Source organism: Syzygium oleosum, unplaced genomic scaffold (genome assembly GCF_021117445.2).
Source record: "Syzygium oleosum isolate NSW1041296 unplaced genomic scaffold, Sole_v2.1 Sole_v2.01, whole genome shotgun sequence".
Taxonomy (NCBI): Eukaryota; Viridiplantae; Streptophyta; class Magnoliopsida; order Myrtales; family Myrtaceae; genus Syzygium; species Syzygium oleosum.
The window spans coordinates 32,251,603-32,277,187 of record NW_026607485.1 but is presented as its reverse complement, the minus strand read 5'-3'; the positions used below and the strand labels follow the sequence as shown (position 1 = coordinate 32,277,187).

Sequence of the window (25,585 nt, the reverse complement as noted above, 5' to 3'; positions counted from 1 at the left end):
AGTAATTGTATTATTTTGCATGATATGCACTTTAGTTAACTTTTTCGTTTATAAATTTGAAGCTCTTGCTTCTTTATTTATCGGTTTTCGTACGTGTTATTGTCGCGCGACATGACCGGCACGCAAATTACTTTTTTTCCCGTGGCGTAGAGAGCCTAAAAGGCTGTCTTTATCTCCATCTGTCCTTCCCGTGTGTACGAACTTCCATTGATGCGAAGCAAACCATTCATGGATGTGGCAAAGAAAGTTGTTGATAGTTATAACTGTCCAAGGTCAACCCATTTATCACTGTTGCATCAGACAATCTGTTTATTTGTGGCAAGACATAAGGTTTAATTTCGATCTTCGTTGGCAGGAAAGCGGTTGCAGTTGCATGTATGCCTTTAGTTCAGCCACATGCGTGGGGTATGCACGTACTCATGAATTGATTCAACATAATTCTTGCAGTGAGGCAGGACGAATGCAGGACATTAACTAGCAAAAAATTCTCTACTGCTCATGAAAAAGATGGCCCATGTCTTGCAGACACATTGATGTTGAATTTATGGAGTGTAAAGAGCGTTGGTTTTCGATTATGCGCGAATAACACATGAGTTTACGAGGAAATAAGAAGGTCTCAAACTCATTTTATGGTGTTTTCTACACCGGACAGCTGATTCATTACACTAGTTGGCAGTTAAGGTTCGATCCTTTGTCTATCCATCTTGCCCCATGAGGTAATTCATGAGCAGTGGCGCTGCTTCGATCCTAGCTTCAGGCGTTGAGAGTTCGAATCCTTTCTCATATCAAGACGCCGGTGTGCTAAGTCCAATCGGTCTCGATCATTTGAACAAGTGAAACCAGCTTGATTCGATAGGTGATATGCCTCGAACTCGTGTGCACCGGGAATATACAAGTAATGCTCGTCGTCTCCGGAAGTTGGAGCCCGCCCATGACAAGCAATCACATATATAAGCCAACCGTCGTCAACCTACTTCTGTTGCTCTCGGTTGTCGAGTCGTAGATGGAGATGTTTCGATGTCAGTGGCAATAGTCATGGATAGCTCACAATTGACGCATCGGTAGATAATCTCTGTTTTCCGGCATGACAGTACAAAACTCATTCGTCCACTCAGTTTTTCTCAGTGTTTTCGAATGGGAGTCCATGCCTAGTTTTTCTCAATATGTTAATGACATGGATAATCTAGTTCTTATAGAGTAGAACAGGAGCAGAAAGCAGACACCGGATCGATTGATAAAGAAGAAAAGAATAACATAATATCCAGTTTCTAGCCCGGAGAGCGAGCAAATCAGTCGTATGAACTGTCAAAATCTGCCATGGGAATGTTATGGTCTTGAGGACGCTTTTCTGCTTCACTCCTTTCCCGAAGCAGCATTCCATAAGTCGATCCGAGAAAGAATCAAAGTCATGTTGTGCGGCAGCTTGCTCGATCGACGTACAAAGAGATTGTATATTAGATGGCCCTTCCTAGGCGTAAAATCAAATCATGGACTTGAGAACGGTCGCAAGGTAGTTTACTTGCTTACTTTGTTAGAGTAAGGCCACACTGACCGAACAGATGATAAGGCTCAGAACTAATAGCAATATAATCTGATTAGTGGTATTTGTAGCAAATTAGCAAAACAGCCTCGTTCTTTAAAAGATCTATCCTCATGTCTGGTACTACATCATTCCCCTCTACAGAGTCTAGTGGGTTTGGCAGGGGCCAATGAAATGGCTCTTTTCATTGTTTGCGTCTTATCATTTTAAAGCCCAATAGAGATGGTAGGTTGACCCACCCAACAAGTCAACAATGTAGGCTTTGCTCATTGAATCCATTTAACAATATAACATCACCCCTTGGCAGAGAAAGGTTACGTGAAGTGAAAGATGCTTGACACTGCTTAGCATTGTCCATATATGAGCTCCCCCTACAAAGATTTACTCCTCATCTCCTAGTTATCCGAGGAAAATTAATCTAATTAACAATAACAAAGCTTGCCCTTGCAAGACATCGATCTAGGGGCTCAATGCCTTAAATTTGTCTTTCAATTTATTGGTGGACTAAATCGACCCATTTAATCACTATTGACCAAACTGTCCAATTTAAACGATCCATACCCGATCTGATCTGTATCCAACCCAAGTTCACAAAAGAATACATTTTTTGAATGTATTAGTCAAGTGAACATTGTTATCTCTCCGCCATCATCATCATCACTGTCAAGTTGGTGCTGGCGAAAATTTTAGGGATAAGCGCATTAAAAGTCCTAAAACTTGTCACAAAAGTGCAATCAAGTCCTAAAACTTTCAAAAAATGCAATCGAGTCCTAAAACTTGTTGCGAAAGTATAATTGAGTCCTAAAACTTTTAAAAAATGCAATCAAAAGAAGAACTTAATGGGATTATCTTGACAAGTTTAAGACTTGATTGCACTTTTTGAAAGTTTTAGAACTCAATTGCACTTTGTGACAAGTTTTATGACTTAATTGCACTTTTTGAAAGTTTTAGGACTCAATTGCACTTTGTGACAAGTTTTAGGACTTAATTGCACTTTTTGAAAGTTTTATGACTCAATTGCACTTTGATGACAAGTTTTAGGACTTTCAATGCACTTATCCCAAAATTTTAATATATTAGAAAAAAACAAAAGCAAATTTAGAAAGGATCTAACTTTTACACACACCCATCAAGACCCGCAGGTAGTTGTACTTTATTTTTTAGACCTACTTCAACATGTAATTGAGAATTTAGGTGATTCGTGTATTATGTGGCCCACTAACTAAACTTGAGTTAAAAAGTGGACTGTGGTCCTATTTTGCCACTTTTACTTTCAATTTGGATCATCAAGCAATTTTACATTATCGAAGCTATCATCTATATTGTATGTTGTACGATGGAATGAAATATAATAGAGAGGAATTGATTAAAATGGAACTTAAAATGGGGGATTTCAATCTTTTTGTTTCGAAATTTCAGCAATAGAATAGAATGGAGATTTTTTATTTTTATTTTTTTTGCTTGGTTGTAACGAAAAATAGCCGCATAGAAAGAAAGACAATTTCATCCATCGAAGTAGATACACGCATTACTCCACAGCTCGATCTAGCCCGTATTCGTACTCGTTCAATAATACATTTCTGGTATCTTTTTTCAGATTTTATCGTATTCTTTTTAAAATAACACTCTTTTACTTCCATTATTTTTTATTTCCTTAGAATTCCCACTATCCTTTGCGCAAAGGATCATGAGAACTTTCGATGGTATGTATTGCAAACAAAACAATTGCATGGGAGAGCTCGCACGCATGATATGTAAAGAATGTGTTGCATGAGCCATACTATACAACTCCACTTAAAGTAGTTACTTCATGATATGTTTACCTTAATGGGGGTCTTTTGACCCAAAGTTTACAATGAATGAATCAAATAAGGAAGGTAATCACTGAACAAATCAGCAAAGATCATTATTACAGCGCCATGCGAAATCCGATTACATAAAAGATGACATGATATCGTAATAATTGCACGATATCTACAGATTATCCCCCTCAGATATCATAATAATGTTGATATCACAATCTCATTTTGTGTGGCTTGTCCCTATATAAATAAGGTTGAAAGCATGGGGCTTTAGATCATAAGAGCTGCACATTACTCCCTGACCACATACTTCACAATGCTGCTTGTGCCTTTGTTTTTCTTTACACTAGCCTGGTCTCCTCCCACCCTCCTCTGTTTGCCCTACAGTCTAAAAGTGTGTTTTCTTCCCCCTACTTTTTAGTTTTCCTTTCAAAATTTGAAAATGAGTCGTATTTCAAAAAAATTATGAGCAATTACGCATTGCTATATATTTCAAATTCGGTGCAAGCATCTAGCTTGTGTACGGGATTCATATGCTTCTTCTAAACATGTGATCTCCCTCCACCTATAAATTTAAGCTTTTGAATTAAACATTCTAACATAATATCGAGTCAAGTTTATTGCACCTGTGCGGATCCCTATTCGTCAAATTCTATGTGTCTTGTTCCTAATCCCGATTACAAGTGAGAAGGGTGTTAAAATATCCCACATTGCTTATTTAACGAGTTTATATTTCTTCCCCCTGTAAGTTAGACTTACTAACACTATCAACCAACCAACTAGCCCCACCGAGAGTGTCGAATCTACCTATTCTCTTTCAGCCATGCAATGCAAAAACAGATTTTAAGCAAAGGAAGAGAGACGTATTAAACTCATAATTTATTTCACTAACCACCTTGTTGAGAACTTAGAGATCCTGGTTGGTATTTCTTCATCAGGGTCTGCGGACCCCTTACAAAGAAGCTGTTAGAGTCACTATTTACAGCACTGGAAGTCTTGGCCGAGTCACCCGTCGACCGACCCGCCATACGAAGAGCGGAGAAATGATCCCCCCAGATGTCGTATGTGAACTCGTTCCCGAATTCCGCCTTTTTCTCTGACTTGACGGTTTTTTCGCTGCACAGTTGGGAACCAGGAGCCCGGGCGTGCGGGGCAACAGTTGCCGTTGAAGCCAGATAATGAGAAGAGCAACGCAAGCTCGAGGTGGGTCTCCCGGTGCATGGGAACGTCGCAGAAGGCAATAGCACGGGCTTGCTAGCAGTTTTTGCTCGTGCTGGAGGCTGCTCCTGAGGTACAGCGAAGCTCTTCTTGTCCAAAACTGCGGGTTCCAAAAAGTTTTCCTTCTTAACAGATTCAGAGACTTGACGCCTCTCCTTAAATCGGTCTGGCCATTGAGAAAGGGGATTCCTGGTCTCAATACATTTTTCAGGATCAGGAGAGAGAGGCCACATTCTTCTGGGTGTAGGAACAGAAGAGGCAGGAGATAGGGGAGATGAAGGCGTCGAATTTCCGCTTTGGCTACTCGAAACTTCAAAATGGGCACTTAACCCTGCACCAGCACCCTTTCTCTTTCTTCGCCTTCTTCCTTTGTCTTTTCTAATGCGGACACTGAGGTTACCAGGCTGCGATACTTCCTCCGACACATTGCAGCTCTCAGCAGCACCGACCAAACTCAATGGCGAACATGATCGTTCCGTTTCTTTCCGAGCTTCTGCACGAATGACTGGTGTTCCCACATCCTGAGCATTTGACTTTGTATCTGGTGCACCAATCTCATGTTCTCGTTCACATCCACGGAGATTATCAGCATCTGCCATGGACTCCGGTAGTAAGGGTTTATCTGCAACTACAAAGTTACGAAAATGATCTTCCTCAGTGGACACAAAAGGTTTACTACTTTTTCTACTACAGTGAACTCTTGAGGATTTTCCTTTGCTCTGCGTCGTCGTAATGGAATCCTTTCCTCTCACACATTGCCTGTCCTGCGGACAAAAGACCGTCATCTGGGGGAAGATGCAAAATAATACCAACACAAACAGAACAGCAAGGAGGATCGCCTTAAATATTCTCTTCACCCGAATCAAGAACAGAGATTTCTTGCATGAACCAAGCATGGTCAAGGGAATATTGGCTTTCATGGGTATAACCACAATTCCAGTTGCCAAATCCAATTCAAGATCTCGGTGTTCCACAGGAGCCAAAAAATTGCTTCTGTAAGATATTAGAAGCTTCTTTGCTTCCCCAGGTTCCAGAGAAAAATTTGTACAATTGTGAACCAAGAATCCATCCAACTTACAGTCTGTCCCAGAAACCCTTATCCTTCTAACCTCCAATGGCAAATCTCCTGTATTCTTGGCATAAATTACCTTGGTTAAAGGCTGATGGCATGAATGTGCGGTATCATGCATTTGGGATGTCATCTCATCTTGATTGACAATGTTCAAAGAATCAGAAAAGTGAAGGTCAAATTCTAATTTTTCAACGGGTTCTGAATTTTCAAGCAAGACAAGAGAATACAACCCCCCGATTCCCCGCAAAGATAACCACTCCACACCAGAAAGATTGTTCCTAACCAGCACCGAACTCCTCCACTCACAACGATCCGATGGATGAAAGATCAAAGGCCCCAAAGATGCCTGTCCTTGAGGATGAACATAAGCTTCTGTTAGAGCACTCTCCGCTACAGAAAACCCACAGGCAAGTGGCTTGACAGATTCACCATGAACCAGGATGCTAGACGAAATAGGCTGCCCAAGTTGAATTGGGTTCTTGCACTCATCAATCATTTCTCCGGAGTTCAAGAGCAGTTGCATAATGACTGGTTGCTGACTTGGATTATGTACGGTGATCCACTTGGAGAGATGAGTCCCAACAGGAACAATGTGGAAGAAAACCTCATGGTCATCAAGCACCGACATCTCACAATTGGTACCTTGAGATTTCCAGTTTACTAGCACGAACTCATCTAATTCTGCTGTCTGCAGTGCCTTCAGAAATGAATTAGATGTAACAATTTAGTATTGGATATGAAGTTATGGAATAACCAATAATGTGCTATATTTGCAGAAAAAGCAGTGACAAATCATTACTAGGGAGGAAGTAGATTCTATTTCTTTGCAGAGAAAGTCATTTAGATAAAACAAGTTTTAATTGGCAGGCAGGACCTCGAGGACCCTTATCCCAGAGATAGACTTACAGGAAGGAACACAAAATTGATTCTTTTTTTTTTCCTTATGAACTGGAACAAGCAAATCAGTATATAAATACCAGGAACAACAGACAACGTAGATCTCTTAGGTTATCAAAAATACTAAATCGCGAAGCATAATCTATCCAGGTAAATCTGATGAGTAGCAGTCACAACCATCCAACTCTTGTTCATGGAGAAGCTGGAGAGAAATTTATAACAAGAAGATTGACTTGTTTTGACTTTATTTTTTGGTTCCATTAGATCATTAGTTAATAGGTAAAAGTTCAGGTACATAAAGATGGACACAAGCAGGAAAACAGTTGCATGCATTTCAGTCCTTCATCAAAGTTCCTTAAACAACAAAAATCATTATTAGCAACAATCACTTATGGTCGAGATCTCAACAAACCTATTAAGAACATGAGTCAGACAACACAGCAGGTCCTCTTTGTATTTGAGACCATGCAATAAATCTCCCATTTCACAAATGTGGAAATGGGACAATGGCAAGGTGGAGGACAAGTAGAAGTGAGTGGAAAAACTGTAAAGACCAATGTGTTTCACTAGAACTCATTTCCCATAAGCTTTCAAATAGTAGGAACATGAAAGATGACTTTAGATATTCCATAGTTCATGTGATTACTGCTTTATGAAAAGATGCGTTATACAAACCTTCAAACAGTTCATTAATTCTAAACGACTCCTGTGTTAAAGGACTAAGCAGTATTCTGTATCACTGAATACATTTCGTTAAGAAAATCAGCAACACTCTATCTATCCCTGTGTGTGTTTAGTAGATTCTGTACAAACCTCACGAGTGCTAGGGTGATGAGAGCCAAGGAGTTAAGTCTTTTAGAAGGTTTCCTATCTAAAGGTTCTCATCAGATTTGTTAGCAACTTATCTTAATTATTGAACCAGTTCATTTGTCTATCAAAAAATGATGGGCAATTTATGTATCAAAGTCCAAATATTTCATTGGTTCATAAGAGTAAGCCCAAATTAATCAAAGATACAGAGAACAAAGTTATATTGCTAAGATTAAATGGGATAAATCCATTGCAAGACATCAAAGAATGGCTGAAAATAGAAACAAAAATCATTATGATTTGTTGTTTGTTCCCGGAAAAGTTTTTTTTTTTTTGGTAAGGGTGTTCCCGGAAAAAGTTTATCCACTAAAGGACGTACAATCTCATTCTGAAAAAAATTTCCGATGAATTTTTACAGATTTATCTGGTAAAGAAAGCCTAGTAAGATACCAACATGAATGAAATATATAATTATCCGTGGCATTAGGACAAGAATGGAATTTTCGGCAAACTGTCTTCAAAAGACCAAGGAAATGTTTGAAGTCTAAACTACATGAAACGTGGAATAATGTCCCCTGAATCAATAACATCATAGAGAGCAAACTCTAAAAAATGCATACTTTTGCAATAATCACATTGATTATTGACCCAAAAGAAAACATTGATTATTGACAAGACAAATGCTAGAGATCAAGACCACACAGCTAAGCAAATAGCACAACTAAGAACTGTTGTACGACAGCTAGGAAACACAGACCAGATACATAATTCATGAATGAATAACTTTGCGCAGAATTTACTTACCTCAGCATTTGCTCGCAAGTGCTCCAATGATAATGTCCTTTTATTTCCAAAATCGGTATTATGGACCTGATGATTGTAACCAGAAAAGGAATCACGTCTCAAGCAGATATGTAGAATGTCCTGGCAGAGAATTTCAATCTGACTTTGTGAGTCATTCGTCTGTATAAGAAATTTACATTTTCTGTCTACATCGAACGTCCCATGAGTAAAATGAATTTCATCTGATACGTGATTGCAAGTAAGTACAGCAACTTGTGTAATGGTGCCGGGAAAGAGTACCAAGCCATCCATGTACTTGATCTGAAAAAGCTTTGAATTTGCAATTTCACTGATCTTAGTAACAGTAAGAACATGTGTAGCGCTATTCCTCAAAGATATGCTAACAAAACTTCCAGCGACATCAGATGATGTCACGCTCTCAAGAGAGATGGAAAGAAGACCAGCTATATCATGAGTTCCCGCCATATCATCTATCTCAGCTTCAATCGGTACCATCATTATGTCAGCTCTATCTTTTGAAGACCTTGTTAACTGCATGCAAAAGGCACCCAAAACTTTGCCAACAGAACCAAAAGATAAATCTATCTCTACAATGTCCTCGCTAATCCGAGGACCAATTTCCCAACTTTTATGAGATCTCATTGCTATCACTGGCAAATCAATAGGACTACTCTTCACAAGAAACCAATCTTTAACACTACGTGGGTCATCAGAGCTTGAGGGGTTTTCCTGCATACAAGTCGCTTCCATATGGAGGGAATTATTTCCCAGAGAAACTGATAACCATAGGGCTATTTCTTCCACGTAGAGGCTCTCATCGAAAGGGTTGAACAACGACAAGTTCTTTCTCCACCTTCCACCAGAAGATTCATCTACACCTAATATCGGCTGAATCCCATATGGAGACTTGACCGCAAAGCCTCTGGCCTGCACCAAAAAACCTCCAAAATTTGTTTGCACGATCAGATGAGCTGAGGACAAACCCTGCCATCTAGGCAAGAAGACAAAACAGAGAGAAGCTACTTCACCGGGTTCTAGTACTGCCTCAGTAAAGTTGCAAGGGAAGAACTGCACATCTGTGCTGAACGGCTGGTAGACATGTAAAATGCTGTCACTCCAGTTGTTTGACACTGTTAAGAAGGCTATGGAAGGACCATACAAGTACTTTTCTCCCCAGTCAAGTATAGGAGGGTATATTTCTATATTGGGTGACAAAAACCCATCAAAGGAACCTGACTTGTCCATCTCAGAATTCTTGCCCTGACTAAAACTGGCACTTTCTTGATTAAGCAGAGGTGCTCTACAAGAAGATATATCATGTTGATTAGCACCAGATGTCCGAATATATGAGAATTCATTGACATCCTTCCTAGAGTTCAAAGAACAAGAGATGGTCCTTCCGTTTGATAATATAGATATACCATAATCTGATGACCAGCTGGAGTTATTTTCCCACTGAGTAAATTCACCCGGCCCTACTCCAACGAACAATGGATCATCGGGCCTAATCAAAGAGTCTTCCAGAGTAGTATCCTTAGTGTTGGACTTCTCAGACAAAAAACCAGGCAGTGTTGAAGGAAAGCAGAAAAACTCTGAATTGCTACAGACATTGCCAAGGGTCATGCGAGCTTTTGAATTATCTGGAGCATAATCTGAATCAACCTCCCCGAGAATAACGCTCGGAATGCCGGCACCATAATTGCCATTAGAGGATCCGCATCCATTGTCTTCTTCCACAGATTCTTGCATCCCGACCTCAAAGCAATGCACACACGCAACAAAGGAGAAGAAGATGCATGATAGAAACCCAATGACAAATGATGCCTTGGTTAAGCGAAAAGGTCCCCTGGATAAAGCAACGCCACAGATAAATTCTAATAGAATCGCATTGGATCGGAAACTATACCAAAATAAAAAAGAACAGGCACCATGAAAATTCGAAACAAAGTAAGACAAGTGAAAAGAATAAGCAGGGGATACAAAAAAGCCAAATTGTCAGGAAGCCTACAATCCATAAATGAATATCAACATTTTCAAAGAAATAATCCAAAAACCCAGTCTGGCTGCCATAGAAGAATACCATGTTGGCTAAAAGCTGATCAAAGCTGAAAACTATTATCTATGACAGCACACATTTTTTATTTCTAATTGTAACTTTTTTTTCCCTGCCAAGCTGCTCAGCTCTAATTCAGAAACCGTCTCGTCAATATTAAACTCCATTGAAAATTAAAAAGACAAAAAATAAATAAAACAAGCTGATTAAATGTGATCACCATGCATTTAAAGAAAACCCAGCAGACGACCCTGAAACAGAACACTGAAAGATTTTTGAAAAAAACAATTTCAAGAAATGTTTACTTCCCAAAAGATCAATTAAATTAACTGTTCGCTAAAAATTACTTTTTTTCTCTGCCCTAAACCGGACCCATCATTAAAACACTTCGCGCAAAACGGACTAAACCACTGATTAAGCGGCTAATCAAACCCCTTTCCAAAAAAATCGGAAATGACGCTCGCCGGCGTCACGACCAGTTTTGGCTCGGACAATCAAACTGATGCGAAAACCTCCGAAATCGAAAACGCGACTCGTCCTAGTAACTAACCTTTACCTAACAAACGACAGAAACCGATGAGAAAGACAAGGAAAGTCAAAGAAAGGAAGGAAAGAAAAAGAAACCATTTCCCCTGTAAAAAACAAAAGCGGGCAGCCAAAAGAAAATCAGCTATTTTTGCGCACGCAGACATTCAACCTCGCATTCATGGGAACGATCGGCAAGCAGGCAAGCAACCCAATCAATCCCGACCGCCCGCCGGCCAAGAAACGGATAAGCAAAACCCAAAAAAGATCGGCCGAGTCGACGTCCCTTCACCATACAGCCCAAAGAACAACACAGAAAAGCGAGAACCGAGCATGCTGGAAGAAAACCCAGAAGGCAGACGGACACATACGCAAGCAAAAACCGATCTTATCCTCGCGCAAAGAAAGAAACGAAAAGAAACAGAGGGACAAAATGAAAAACAAGAACTCGCTATCGCCACACGACGGAGCTCGAGCGAGAAAGAAAGAGCGAGAGAGAGAGTCGTGGGGTGGCGGGCGAAGAAGGAAGGACGCGAGAGGGAGCTTCTTACCGGAGACGGGACATGGGGCGGCTGCTGACGGGTAGGGTTTCAGCGTCCATGAGCGGAGGAGTGGTCTTCCCCGTGTAGGGGTTTTGCGGATCCTTCTTATCCTTCCTCGGATTTCTGGAGGAGAAAAAAATAAAGAAAAGGGAGGAGGGAAATGCTTAGAACACAAGCAGGCACACCACCTGATAAAACAACAGCAGCATCAAAAGAAGCTGCTCCGATGATGAATGGCCTCCACGGGAGAGAGAGAGCGAGAGAGAGAGAGACAACATGACAACAGTAGAGAGAGAGAGAGAGAAGGAGAAAGGTAGAGAGAGAGTGGGGGAACGTTGAAAACAAAGAAGGAAAGACCTGCTTTGCCCCTCCACCGCGGAGGTATTCACGAGGCTGGGACCAGTCCTGGAGCTTTCCAAAGCTCCCTTTGGTTTTTGGTGGTTTTTGCTAGTAGCAGAGCAGCAGGCGCAAGGAGGAGGAAGAAGACGAGAGGATGGGGGTGGAGGGAAGGGTTTTTTGTGATGGTGATTGTGGATTTGTAAAGGTTCGCACTTTGACAAATGATGCATAAGAAGTTAGAATCTTTTTTCATGGAATAGTGCCCCCGGCAAACGTGTTTTAAGTTTCGATTTCCATGGTTTTCGGCTCCTGAATCTATAAATCTCCTGGACAAGGACCTGCGCTCGAATCCGACGCTTTTTTATTTTTCGCGATATGACCGAATATGTCCGAATTGTGAAACTGAGCCGATGCCGTTTCTTACCGCTTATTGCGACGTACCGAAAATGAACTCGCTTGTCTTTTCCCTCCGCGATGACATGTGCTTTCGGTGTTTCCAAAACACTGTCATCCTCATGATCGGTGCAATCAGTGCATTGGAAGCGAAAACATGACGAACACAGTATCAGGTCTCCTCGCGAGGTCTCCCGAGTCATGGACAAGCTTTAGCTCTGGCCAATTTTTTGTAATTATGGTACAACTTGGAGGGCAATCAACATGGCAATTTTGTCTTGCTAACCCTTTCCTTTATTATTTTTTCCACATAAGATTAAACTAGGCATATGTATATATATATATAGCCTTCTCCCATAGGCTAATGTTTTGGAAATATACTTTTGAGCAAACTATAAAGGGGGGGAGGGGCCATGGTTGATGGGCAAAATTGGAATTGCACGAGTACTGTCACCAAGGCGGGGCTTTGGGAGGAGAGGTTGGACTTTTGGTGCCACTTGCCTTTTTGCCTACCTTCGCTTTAAAAAAAAAATAATCAAATTTTCATTTTCATTTTCGTATTTTTTGGGTGTTTTTTTTTTTCGCTTTTTTCTTATTAATATTTTGATTTCGTTTTGACTTTAGCGAGGGAGACAGGCCCTTGTGGGCGCTTGGTCATTTGGTGCATGGGAAGCGCCGTTCAAGACGAAGGATGCCGCGATATCTGAGTCCCCCGCGAAATGTCCGTCCTGCCCCTCCCGCGCCCTCCGAATTGCCGCCCCACAGGAGGAGGGGCCCCGGCGCCCGGTGGAGCCCCCCGGGGCTCCGGCAGGTCTCGGCCCGGAAGCCGCTTTCCTCGCGCACCAAAGTTCGAGTTCTTCGCCGAATAAAGTTTCCCATCCTTTCGTTCCGCACGGCTCGTCCTTGGAGGGCTCGCGTCGCCTCGACCCCACGCGGCCCTCGTCGTCGCCGTCGCCGTCGATGGACCGAGGGTAATTTGGACAATCGAGCAGCGTGTGTGTTTTATATGTCAATTGTTGTTTAGCACCTTTGTCGCCGCGGCAAAAAGAAAGAACCCGTGTGTACTGACGCCATCCAACACCAAAGTTTTTTGTCTAAGTCGTTCTTTTCCATCATTTGCGAACCTAATAACGTGGTCTAGAACACTAGCGTTTAGCGGACTAACTGGAGGAGCATCTAACTAATTACTTCGTCGAGAAGAAATTAATACCCTTCGTTCGTAAGGAAAAAACATGCGAATTTCGCGACTCGTCCGTAAAAATTTAGGGGCCAACAATACGTCGAGCATGTCACGTCGGAACTCATGGGAATTGACAAAGCTATATGGTTGAAATAATCGACTGGCTACTTGGGAAAAGCACGACTAGGTTTTCCACCAACGGCCAAACTTTCAAAACGTGACATCGGAGTAACGCTGCCGGGAGGAAACTATTAGTCGCTAAGGCTCGACTTTGTTTCGAAAGTGGGCCCCGACTCGGAAACAATGTCTAAAAGTATTATGATAACCCAAATAGAAAGTAATAGGAGAAAGGGGGAAAAGACGGTGCGAGTGTCGAGATTACTGCACGGTACTTACTTTGATCGTGAAACCCGGGTTTCTCAGCTCTTAACAAGCGATCACTTTAGTGACTCAGATGACCAAATGCAGTGTTATTTTAATGGTAAAGACTCGCTCGAGTCACTTTAGCAATTTGAAAATAAAAAAATCATGTGTAGTAATAAAAGAGTCACAAAAGCATATGTTATAGCTTTCCTACTAATTTTTTTTTTGTTAGACTCAAAAAGTAAAGAGGTAGAGCAAACTCATGCGCACATTCACATCTCTCTATCTCTCCGAATAATTTCTGATAAGTTTGATTTAATATTTAAATATTCTATCGATTTCATTCAAAATCAGAACGATCAATTTGCTTTCCTCCGAGAAGAGGGAAGTGACCGAAAATTTTCTTCACCTCCTGTCCCTAACTTTCCAATCGCTTCTTCTCGGACTTTGCTCTGTTTTTGAGGTAGAAAACTAGAGCTCGAGCCCTAATGAAATCGGATTGCATTGCTAGGGCACATTCAAGAGCCAATTCAATCCCAATTTCCCAATTTGGGGGAAAACTAAATGCGTCCCCCGTTTGGTACATAACTTTAAATAACTAGTACGAAAACTTTATAAACGATCAATATAGTGCCCAAAAGCTTTGTGAAGGATTACTTTAGTGCAAATCATCTAAAGAGAAAACATTAGATGAACATTTCACTATTTCTTCAATAACAGAGAACAAATTCTTATATAAATTTCTGTAGATAAAAGGGCAATACTCACATAGAATGCAAGGATGAGGCTGGTTGGACTATAATGACAGTTGAAGTGATTTTTTTCCTAGTGCACTTTCTTAATGGAAAGGAGGTAGTTAGTCCCTTTATTTTTTACCTTTCTGTCTGTCCTTTACCTTTGGTCAATTTTACCTTTCCTCTTATTTGATTTACAATTAGAAAATATATAAGATCATAGGGGACTTTTATGGGAACCCAAAAGCGAGACGCCGGTCAGATTTTCCGGCAAGTTTGGTCGCGAGAGCCATTGATTGTTCTTTTATTATAAAAAAAATGGCGACACTTTGACAAGTTTTGATACCAATGAGCACCGTACATATCTTGGCACTAATACCATCCTAATTCCTGGAAAAAGTTTAGCCGAAATGTCAATACATATACCGTGTGTCGAACCGCTACGAAAGAGCCATTCAAAGGGCTGTAAAAAATTATAATGACGGCCGGACAATAATCATCAATTGCTCGCAACGTTTTTTCCGTTTCCTCGCCCGTCGCAATATCGGCAGAATCCAGTATCGAACCTAATTAATTTTCTTCAAATGGCCGATATGAAATTTCGACACGGCTTTTTATTCACTCATCTAAATAAAATCCCCCATGCACGTAATCTTTATAATTTCTAAAAATTAAATAAAAAATTTATAAAAGGGACAGTTAAGCACGTAAAAAGTATATTGTGACGTGTTGACCTTTTCCTCCTCCTAATTAAGGGTTAATACCACGAAAAATTCCTAAACTGGTACATTTGTGATAATTTTACCAAAAATTAATTTTTTAACCACAAAAAATCCCTAAACTGGTACACCTGTGATAATTTTACCCCAAACTACTATTTTGACCACTAAAAACCCAAAATTGGTACATTTGTGATAAATTTATCCTCTGTTGGTTTCCGTTAAATTAGATTAATATCACAAAAAATCACAAACCGGTATACCTATGGCAAACGAAGGGTAAAACATAAAACTGGCACATCAGTCAACTGCCGCGTGTCATTTAACAAAACAATTTGGCAGTAAAATTTAACGGAAACAAACTGAGGGTAAAATTATCACAGGTGCATCAGTTCGAGGTTTTTCGTGGTAAAAAATTTAGTTCGGGGCAAAATTGTCATGGGTATACCAGTTTAGGGTTTTTCGTGGTATTAACCCCCTAATTAATAAAACAAGACGAAATTATTATTATTACAAAAAAGAGGAGGGGGAAAAAAAAAAGGAAGGGAACATTATTACATCATTTCCGAAACCAGCGCGTGGGGGTGCCACGCGAGGACTCGGCGCGTGGGCCGGGGGTTTCCACGTCGGCCTATCGGGAGAATCTATGTGGAGTGGCGGCTTTCGATCATCGAGGCCGCCAAAGAGGATCTCGAAGAAACCGACGGCTCTGTCCCCGTCTCCCGGGATTCCCTTCCGCCTGCCGTGCGATCCGGGCCGTCCGTTCCGACCGCCCTGGGCCACGCGATCTTCGGCGCGTGGGGCCCCCTCCCCCACCCAAGTGGTTGGCCTTTCGGCCACTAGTTCATGCTTTTCCCGTTTCCTTTTTTTTTTAATCTTTTTAATTTTTTTTATTTTTCGGGGAAAAGCGAAGCCACCGTTCACGTGGTGCGGCGGAATTACCGTTTTGCCCCTCCCGCGAGAAGTCCCGGAAATTTGATGCTTTTTCTGTACGGTTGGTGGCGTGGCCCTTTCTTTTCGAATATTTTAATTTTTATTTCTTTCTAATTAATGTTGAGTGCCTCAATTTATTATAGATAAATATATATTTTTTAAAGTGCTATCGTCTTCGAGTAAACTTTTAAACATTTTTCGTCCTTGTCGGGAATTTGTGAAAGGGTTTAATACCACGAAAATTCCCAAACTGGTATATTTGTGATAAATTTATCATCCGTTAGTTTCCGTTAAATTGGATTAATACAAAAAAAATCACAAATTAGTACACATGTGACAAACGGAAGGTAAAATGTAAAACCTGTACATCAGTTAACTGTCGCGTGTCGTTTAACAAAGCAATTTAATAGTAAAATTTAACGGAAATAAATCGAGGGTAAATTTATCGCAGGTGTACTAGTTTGAGGTTTTTGGTAATCAGAAAATTAGTTTTTGGTAAAATTATCACGAGTGTACCAGTTTGGAGTTTTTTGTGATATTAACCCTTTGTAAAATGGCATATATTTTTGTCGTTGCTTGAGCCAAGGCCTAACAGGTACTAAATTTAGTCCCACGAGAGCTTAGAGGGTGCGTTTTGCGCTAAATGCAAGCAAAAAAAAAAAAAAAAGAGGCACGAACTTATATCTCTTTTGACATAAATAACCCCACTTTTCAAAAGTTCGAAAAAAAATAACGTGAGAACCATCTTTTGCTCGAGGGACGAAAATGTTCATGAAGTTATACCATCGTCGAGACAATCATAACCTCACTCAAACGATAAAACAAAACAATGTAGGGGCTCATTCGTTTTAGACAAAAGAGAGACAACACGAGTTTATCCCCAAATCGAGTTTGCAAATTGAACGACTAGGGTTTTGCCCCAAACCGAGCTTGCAAGTGAGGATTCTAGATCATCGATTTCGAGCTAGCTCGTGAAGTACAATCAATGTTTCGAGTTTGCAAAATTAGGATTTCCAATCATCGATTTCGAATCAATCGATTATGGTCAAAGCGGAACGGTCACTTCGGGATACCTTTACACATCGTGTAAGGAGGGTTCATGCTCCTTTTTGTTGGGTCATTTGAAAGGTGAGGTTACTTTTGTCTCGGGAGTATAAATTCGCAGATATTTATATCCCTGGACCGGAGGAGAGTCATGCCTCTTTATTTGGTTGCTTGAAAAGCGGGGATTGTTTTCATCCTAGAGAGTTAAAGTTCATGCTTTTTGACTTTTAACTTCGGTAAATTTTACGGATGATAATCACTCATTGGTGCACTTTGAAAACATTTTAATGCCCAGTATCCCCTCGCCCCCCCACGAAAGAAAAAAGGTCACGAGGATCGAAAAGTGCAAGCGAAAGCGAAAGCGAAGAAATGAACCGAGCACACGCGCTGAACCACCAGGTCGAATACCGTGACCCATTGACTAATGAGACAGGGACCATTGCCGTTTTCTTTGGTTCGGCGTAGCTGGCTCCACTGCCCCCGGTCGTGTGTGATTCACACACCTCACAACCATCCCGTTCATTCCCAATTCTAAAGTACGATCAAGGGTTCTAATCGCCTTCTAAACTTAGGATATTCGTCGCGAGTTTTAGGGCCCGTGATGTGATTATCTCAAGCGGGCCGTGCTGTAAACACCCTTTTTAGAGACGAGTCTCGAGGTAATTCGGCTTCGAGTCCTCTGTTGTTGCGATTCCAAAAGGATCGTATTGAAATTGTTAGGGAGTCATTGCGGGACAACTTGTCCAAACCAATGGCAAATGTGGACCATGAGGCGTTTTGGTCAAGCAAAATTGATTGCCACAGTTAGGGCAATGGGCCACTCCTTGGTCCGCTCGAGTCCTACTTGCCGTTCCCATTTCATGAGATGCGATGTCTATTTCATTGTGGGGCTTAGATCGCTAATAGAGACAAAATGACGGCGTTGGTGTTAAAATTATCGTGTAGCGCTTACTCTAGTGTTAAATTTTTTTAAATGATCGTTTAGGTATCACAACTTTTGAAATAAGTTCATTTAGGCGTCATCGGCAATTTGGCTTGCCTAAACATCCTATGTAGCATTAGTTTAACAATAAATCCGATGTGGCTTGAAGAAATTTGCACTTAAACTACGTTCAAGATGACGTCGTTTGAGCCAAATCTTGCCCCCAAAAATGGTTCCAATTGCAAGGAAGCGTCAACCTTTTGGGCTGAGCAACAATGTTGGTTTGCATAATTTCTCGATACTTTGCCAAGCCGGATCAATTATGTTTTTCAAAAGCCGCGTAAAATGCATTTATTGTTAAAACAATGTTACTGGGGATTCTCATCGGTGATAAGTCGCCGAAGTAATTTAACCAATTAAGTTAAAAAATTATGACATTCAAGCTCTGTTTGTTTCACAGATAATGAACCTTGCTAGAAAGTATTTTCAAGGGAATTTATTTTCAAGGAAAATTTCCTATGAATTTACTGTACTTTGTAAATAATATGGAAGCCATCCTCCATCGCGCCTTATGAGAAAATTATGAAACATACATTTGAGAAAAGTTTCAAATACAATCCCATATGCCGGATTTGGGTGCCGAGGACTTGAGCTCGAGCTCTGGGATCCTAGGCTTGGCCTAGAGGACCAGAACCCAAGCTCTGAGGCCAACCCGCCAAGGACCTAGGCTTTACCTCGTGGGTCCTAGGCCTTGCTACCAATGTCTCGAGCGCTAGAAACATGGAAATAGCCACCGGGGACTTGAACACTGGCAAATAGAGTTTTAGGCCCAACCTTGAGAGACCCGGGCGAGTCCTCGGGGACCCAAGCCCCTGCCGCCGGGGACCCAAACCCGGCCTTGGAGGTCCCGAGCTTAGGATCCAGGGTCCCTGAGTCGATCGAGTCACGCGAGGCCGAGCCTAAATATATATGGACTAGTGTTGAAATTTAATTATCAGATAAATATTTTGATGAAATCTTGTTACTCACGTGGTCCTTATTTAATATGCAAAAAATTTCCCATTTTATAGTGGATGTAAGTTCATATAACGGAGCGCACATGGTCACACGAAGAAAACATAAAGAGGGTTTGGAATCCAGTTGGGGTGTAGCTGGGATGATTCCTTCCAGATCCTCTGGATTTGAAAAACATTAAGAAAAAACACCTCTTGATTAGCAAGTACTTAGTCTACTGATGTCCCCCGATGGTTGTGTTGTGTGATGGAAGTGGAACATTGTGGTGTTAGGACATGGATGTTCTCTCTATTCTTGTTCTTGCTTTCTACCAAATGTTGTTGACTACTTACCATAAGATTTAATTGGTGGCCCGCAAGAGTTCTAATTGAGGACCGTGGTTTGGTTTTCGAATTGCTTTAATCGCGATTTCAGGTCCCCAGACTACCGCATAATCAATTTTAGTAGGTCGGTAGGGCAGAGTTATCTGTCGTCGCGAGATAAATCGCTCGAATTCTCTCGACATTTCAGAGATAAAGATTTTGATTGCTAGGGACCACTCGGTACCGAACGTTTGACCATCTTGGTGAGGTTATGCTCTCCAAATAACACCTTAAATAATGTGTTTCGTAATGTCTTGATGGGTTTATCAGATTCTCCAAAGAGAATCAATCATGACTTATTGGGAAGCCAGGCACCCTTGAGAAAACCATTCAGGATTCCCACTTGAGTGAGATATTTGTGAATATTATTCCTAAGGATGGAAAGAGGTGCATATGTTATTATATTTCATGGTCTAAATGATTGGCTACTCAGTGCATTGATTATTAAACTATCAAATGGTGCTTATTATAAAAAAACAAAAAAACTATTGATATGGTCCTGATTTATTTTATCCATGAATTTTTTTTAGTCCTCTTCCACTTTGAAGATGAACATTATTAGAGGATTTTTTTCAAAACATAAATGGGTGGACTTTCAAATGTCTTCTAAGGGTGTGTTTATTTGAATGAAAGTATTTTTTGGAAATTATTTTTCCAAACTTTCACCTGTTTGGTTCCCTGTAAATGACTAGCGACCAAAAACACTTCCTGCTCAACAAAAATATTCACGCATAAAATTAAGGGAAAATTTCAAATAAGGATTCGAAGTGCTCTCATTTTCTCAAATAAGGGTCTGAAGTGGACTTTGTGGCAAATAAGGGCAGGAAGTAGATTATGTTTTCAAATAAGGACCTGAAGTGGCTATAATAGTTTCAAATAGAGGCCTCACCCCACTAGTTCGCCGGCCAGCTAAATTTTCCGGCTGGCCAAGGGCATTTTCGTCCAAAAATAATTTTAACATAAATTTTAGTTAAATTGGATTTAAAATTTTAAAAAAATTAACAAAAAAAAGAAAAACAAGGGGCAGGGCTGACAGCCAGCCCTTCCCACCTATAGTCGCCGCCCCATCACCGGGGGGCGGTGACGATGGCCGGCGGGGTCGCCGGCGCCTCAGTAAGGGCTGGCGAGGGGCCTGCTAGCCCTCGCCAAAGCCAGGAGAGGGCGGCGGCCCTCTCCCAGATCTGGGCGAGGTTCACCGGACGTCGCCCCGGTCTAGACAAGGGTCGCCGGACCTCGCCCCGGTCTGGGCGAGGGTCGCCGGGCCTTAGGCCTCTGGTCAGCGAGGGTTGCCGGCCATCACCGCCGCCCCACCAGCAATGGGGCAGTGGCCATAGGCGGTGCTGGCCTCCCCCTTGTTTTTTTTTTTTTTCATTTTTGAGTTTGTTTTTTGTGGAAAAAACTGAAAAGCAAAAAAAAATCAAAAAATAAAAATTTTAAAAGACGAAAATGCCCTTAACTTTGGTGAGGTGAGGCCCTTTTTTGAGACTAAGATGGCAACTTCAGACCTTTATTTGAGACAATATTCACTTCAGGCCCTTATTTGAGAAAATGATGGCACTTCGGGTTTTTATTTTATACATAGTTCACTTCAAGCCCCTATTTGAGAAAATGAGAATACTTCGGATCCTTATTTGGAATTTTTCCTAAAATTAAGAAAGTGAATCCCTAAATCAAACACTTTCCTGAGTCAATCATCTTCTCCGCAAACCACACGACTATTTCGTAGGCATTACGACAACGAAGGAGACGACACCAAACAAGTGAAAACTAACTATTTTTCCTGAAAAATGATTTTCTGAAAAATATTTTTCTTTATCATGGAGTTTTTCTTAAAACAAATGCATCTAAGTACAATTTATAATCTTGAATTTTACTACTAAAGGGATTGACTAAAGAAAGAAAGGCAAACCCTAATAATTGAGATAGAGGGTTCATTGTCAAATTTTTAATATCAAATTGGCAATTCATCTAGAAAAGAAGTCAAATTTCTATTTTGGGCCCAGCCCGTTCACTTTTAGGGCTTTCGAATTTTTAGCCAACTAGAAGGCCCAAAGTGGAACTTGTTGATCTATTTGACCAAAAAAGTTTGGAAAATGAGAAAATTTGTTATTCTTCATATTTTCATCGGAAGGAGAAAATCTATTGAGTGTTACTAGGCGAGTCAAGCTACTCGTGATTTAAATTAATCTAGCCCAATAGATAAGAAAAAACAACTGTTGCTTCGGTGTTCAATTTGAGTTCAGGGATATAAGTGTATCGAGTTCACTAACTACTATTTTGAATACACACCCTTTTAACTCATCAAAGAAGAATTGCCAATTAAAAAATGAGCTCAATCGAACATTTTTTAAAAGTTATTATCGCAACCCATTCTCTTTAATTAAACCCCAATCGCATGCAAAGAAAATTATATCTCTGCACAACGAGCTTATCTAATTTTTCCCCCAACAAATTAATGGCAAAGAAAAGGCTTACTACAGTGACCAAGTTAATCCAAAGTTCCAAGATGTTCAATGCCAAGCCATATAATTGTGTAAACTATTCTAAAATACAAAGCAAAAGCCAAAGTGCAAAAGTGGAAAGGGGGCAAAACGGATAAAAAAAACATTAATATTGGGTTCCATGTGTGAGATGTTACTTGGTATATTCTGCTGAAAATCTGTCACTTCATTTGCCTAGAGAAATTAATTACAAAAGCGCTCGGTCGGCAACTTTCTAAATCGTGCAACTCCTTTTGTCCACTGTTGGAGGTCTCCATCAAATGTGCCGACTTTTTTCCGAGTAAAGGTGCTAATAATAAGTTGTCCATTAGCCCCTAAAAAAGGAAACTTTTCGACATCATTAATGCCTATTCAGCACCCCATAAAGTTGCTCAGGGTACATCTGGGCAGATCGTTTTCCCACTGCATAGTCGAAAGCATCGAGTTCCTTCAATGAGAGCTAGCATTTTGTAGACTAATTCTACTGGATTAAGCCATATAATCACATTTAAAGGATATCTGCTAGACTCATATTAGATTCCACAAAAAAATCTCAGATTCTCATGCAGTTTCCTCTGCTGCACTTTGATTGATTCCGTTAACTACACCATCCACAACTAGATTGGGCTTTTACAGAGTTGCTTTCGTTCATAGTTGCTTCATAAGTTGTTTAGCATGTCACATAGAATAAAATTATTCGGTCGCCTTGTCGGGACTGCGGGAGGTAAGTCTTTAACATTGTTGATGATGCGATGTAAGAAATAGCACAAATTTGATGGTTCGCTAACAAGAAGCTTGCAAGCACAAACACATGCACATAATTAGATTCAAATCAACCACTCCTTGAGTAAATTTTTTACAAAACTATAAAAAATCGTAATGCCCCTAAAACCCTAAAGATTTCGAAATAACCCTAAAAAGGAAATGAAAGCCTAAATACTAACAATTAACATCAAATGAGCCAAACTAATGCAGAAACTAGGCCAAAAGAAGAAAACAACTCCCGCAGCATGGGTTTATCGGTTTGGCAATAATGTAGCATCTGAACTGAGTTTTCTTGGATCGTTCTTACGGGCATCATTTGCTAAATAGTGCACGAACTCTTATTTTTGGCCTAGCTTTTAAGTTTTGCTCAATTCAAATGTTTGTAAATTCATCAGCTATGACGTTCGTGTAATACATTATTGGACAGATCTATGGAGAAGAATATGAAATGACACGACTTGAATGAGACTATCCTCAGACTAATACGAGTCGACATATTTCTATTTATTTTAGATAGAAAAAAATAACAAGGTTAGACAATATATAAGCATGAAACGAGCCCACATCAATGGCGAGTAGGTTATCGGCCAACTATGTATGCAAATGACATGCACAATTAGCAAACGAAACCGTACCTATAACCAGCGAGAGGTGGTGCCTTTGAGTAAATAGCGATGATCATATAGAAATGTGAAACATTGATAAGATCACTTATTTCTGAAGAAGAAACAGCACTCCATCCTTACCACTTGACAAAACACATGGGCTTTTTATGGAATTTATCGGTCTAAGTTTGAGGTTGAAACCTATCTTCTGGGTTTGCTTTCGTACGTGGAGAGATTACACTTAATGGTCAGGGCATTGCTCAAAAGTTCAAATAAAGCATTGTCACTATCATCTTGCCTGTTTTTCTGTTTGTTATCACCAACTTGATTTGGATACATTCACGTCCTGTCGTTTTTCTGTACGAGGTTTAGCAAATTTTATGTTGTATCTCTGCCCATCATTTGTGCGTTTGTTTCCCATTTAAGATCTAAATATGCCAAAAAGAAATTACTGACCTCGTACTTTTCCTGGCCACAACATGTATGACATTGGGAAAGATTGAGAAGAAAGTAGGACAACGGAAAACTGGAATCTCATACAGCATGTAACGCATATCATAACTGATGCACATTTTCGGAATAATTAGCAGTTGGTTTCTAAGGAAACCTCGTTATTCTTCACTAAATAATTACATAGTTCAATTCTAAATTGACAGATAATATTATAAACACCAAGCAGGACCATTTCCAGGGGCACTGAAGAATGACATTTTGGGACATGAGACCTAACTGAACCAGAATTGACAGGACTCACATGACACAACTCCGACTTTCTATTTTGTCGCATCTAGGCTTTTGGTTCATCATACTTGCTTTCAAATACATGGCCGACACCAGGGCTGTGACCCGGTCCAGTGGGTCGGAAATCACCTAGTACCTCCGTAACGGTTAGCCTCTCCTCATCGCCGCTCGGAGCTGACAGTTGAACACCTCCCTTCTTTGAGCCTACGAAGGAATGGCCCACTCCAGGGCTGCTCCCAGGGGTTGTGGGGCGGAAATCATCCTTGTACACTGCCTCTGACTCACCCAAATCGGCCGCCTGATCACGTGCCGTTGGGGAAGAAACCGTCTCCTTCCCCGCATCAGAATGATCATCGTTCGTAGGAGACTGACTCGGAGTGAGAAATTGTGATGCTTGTTCGTGCATTTGGTCATTATTTATTGCACGGAGTTCGTCCTTCCATGCTGATTTTATCAACCTTCCCTCGGAAGTTAGAATTGCATGGAACGCGATGAAGGAGAAGATGATCGCGAATTTTGATATGACTTGGAGATCAGCCATAGCCAAAGAAGTGTGGAAAAGGAAGTTTAATTTTTCTACTTTGAAGTGAGCAATAAGAAGAAATAGGTAAGGCGGAATATAGTCAACTGAATGAGAAGCACTTGAACTCTGCATTGCTATTTGTAGGCTTGAGAGAGTGACTTTTTGAGAATCTTAACCCACTGACCAAATACATATTACACTATGGCCCCATTTGGTTCAACATTCCCAAGGGCTTTCGGCTTCAAAAGACCATTGGGGAAATGCTAGGGCGTTTGGTAAGCATTCCCAATGGACTTTTGGCCGAAAGTCAGCATTGCGAATACTCAAAGCTCAAAAGGTAGTCCAGACCAGCTTTGGACTTTCAGCATTTGGCAAATGCTGAAACCAATTTTTTTCTTCCCAAACTACCCTAACTTATTCTTTAATATTCCGGTTTTGCTCCTCGTTGTTATTGTTCATCTTCTTTGGGCAAGGGCTGGCTGGCCGACGACACCGAATCTGAATGGCGAAGGGTCGGCGAGGTTGCCTGACCCAGGCGATGGTCACCTGAGATCGCATGAGTCCAGGCGATGGCCCCTGGGTCGTGCAACCTCAGGCCTTGTCACCAAAGGTTGGGCAAACCTCGGCGAGGGTTGCCTGGGTTGCGCGACCCTTGCCGGGGGTCGCCCGACCTCAGGTGACTGTCGCCGGCGCCAGATCTGGCTCGCCGGCGGTTGTAGCCCTTTGCCGGCTTCGGCGAAGGGTAAGTTTTTTTTTTTTAATAAAAAGGAAAATCCCAAAGCCCTTTGCAAAAAAAAAAAAAAAAGCCAAACACTACTTAGGTTAAAGTAGCTTCATAAAGGATTTTTTACCAAACGCCATTTGCATTTCCCCAAGGGGCTTTAACCTAAAGGTATTTGCATTCTCCCAAGACTCATTTACAAAGTTGAATAAAACGGGCCCTGTGTATGTGGACTTCATTGTGGTTCTTCTTCTTTGTGGATGGTGATTATTGCAATAAGATCATTCAAAGTGCATCACTCGTATATTATATGTCCTTGTCATTGCAAGACCAATATGTCTATTTCTTCTAATTTAGAAGATCTCTCTCTCTCTCTCTCTCTCTCTCTCTCTCTGTGGTGTGCGTGCTTATGTTAAAGTTGATCTTTTTAAACTTTGCCACTTCTATCATTGATGAAGACCCGAAGTAAAAAGCGCTCCCGCCG

The 25,585-nt window shown here is 40.9% G+C and overlaps 2 protein-coding genes across 2 annotated transcripts; both read right to left on the bottom strand.

Moving 5' to 3' along the window:
* Nucleotides 1-4,208: 4,208 nt before the first annotated feature.
* LOC115682516 (uncharacterized) lies at nucleotides 4,209-11,389 on the bottom strand. Its single transcript, XM_030606757.2, has 3 exons — nucleotides 11,273-11,389; nucleotides 8,144-9,989; nucleotides 4,209-6,329 (listed from the first exon to the last, which is right to left on the bottom strand). The coding sequence occupies exons 1-3, from the start codon at nucleotides 11,320-11,322 to the stop codon at nucleotides 4,230-4,232; spliced, it is 3,996 nt and encodes a 1,331-aa protein (XP_030462617.1). The 5' UTR covers nucleotides 11,323-11,389; the 3' UTR covers nucleotides 4,209-4,229.
* A 12,514-nt stretch (nucleotides 11,390-23,903) lies between these two features.
* LOC115682517 (uncharacterized) lies at nucleotides 23,904-24,459 on the bottom strand. The gene has a single exon (XM_030606759.2). It carries the CDS (start codon nucleotides 24,396-24,398, stop codon nucleotides 23,904-23,906), a length of 495 nt encoding a protein of 164 aa, XP_030462619.1. The 5' UTR covers nucleotides 24,399-24,459.
* Between the last annotated feature and the right edge of the window lie 1,126 nt (nucleotides 24,460-25,585).

Excerpts from the sequence above, each read along its gene's own strand:
- LOC115682516 (XM_030606757.2), bottom strand. The coding sequence starts at position 11,322 with ATGGACGCTGAAACCCTACCCGTCAGCAGCCGCCCCATGTCCCGTCTC. Across the intron at positions 9,990-11,272 it reads CGCCCCATGTCCCGTCTCCG|GGGACCTTTTCGCTTAACCA; the intron begins GTAAGAAGCTCC and ends TGCTTTATCCAG. Across the intron at positions 6,330-8,143 it reads ACTTGCGAGCAAATGCTGAG|GCACTGCAGACAGCAGAATT; the intron begins GTAAGTAAATTC and ends TCATTTCTGAAG.
- LOC115682517 (XM_030606759.2), bottom strand. The coding sequence starts at position 24,398 with ATGGCTGATCTCCAAGTCATATCAAAATTCGCGATCATCTTCTCCTTC.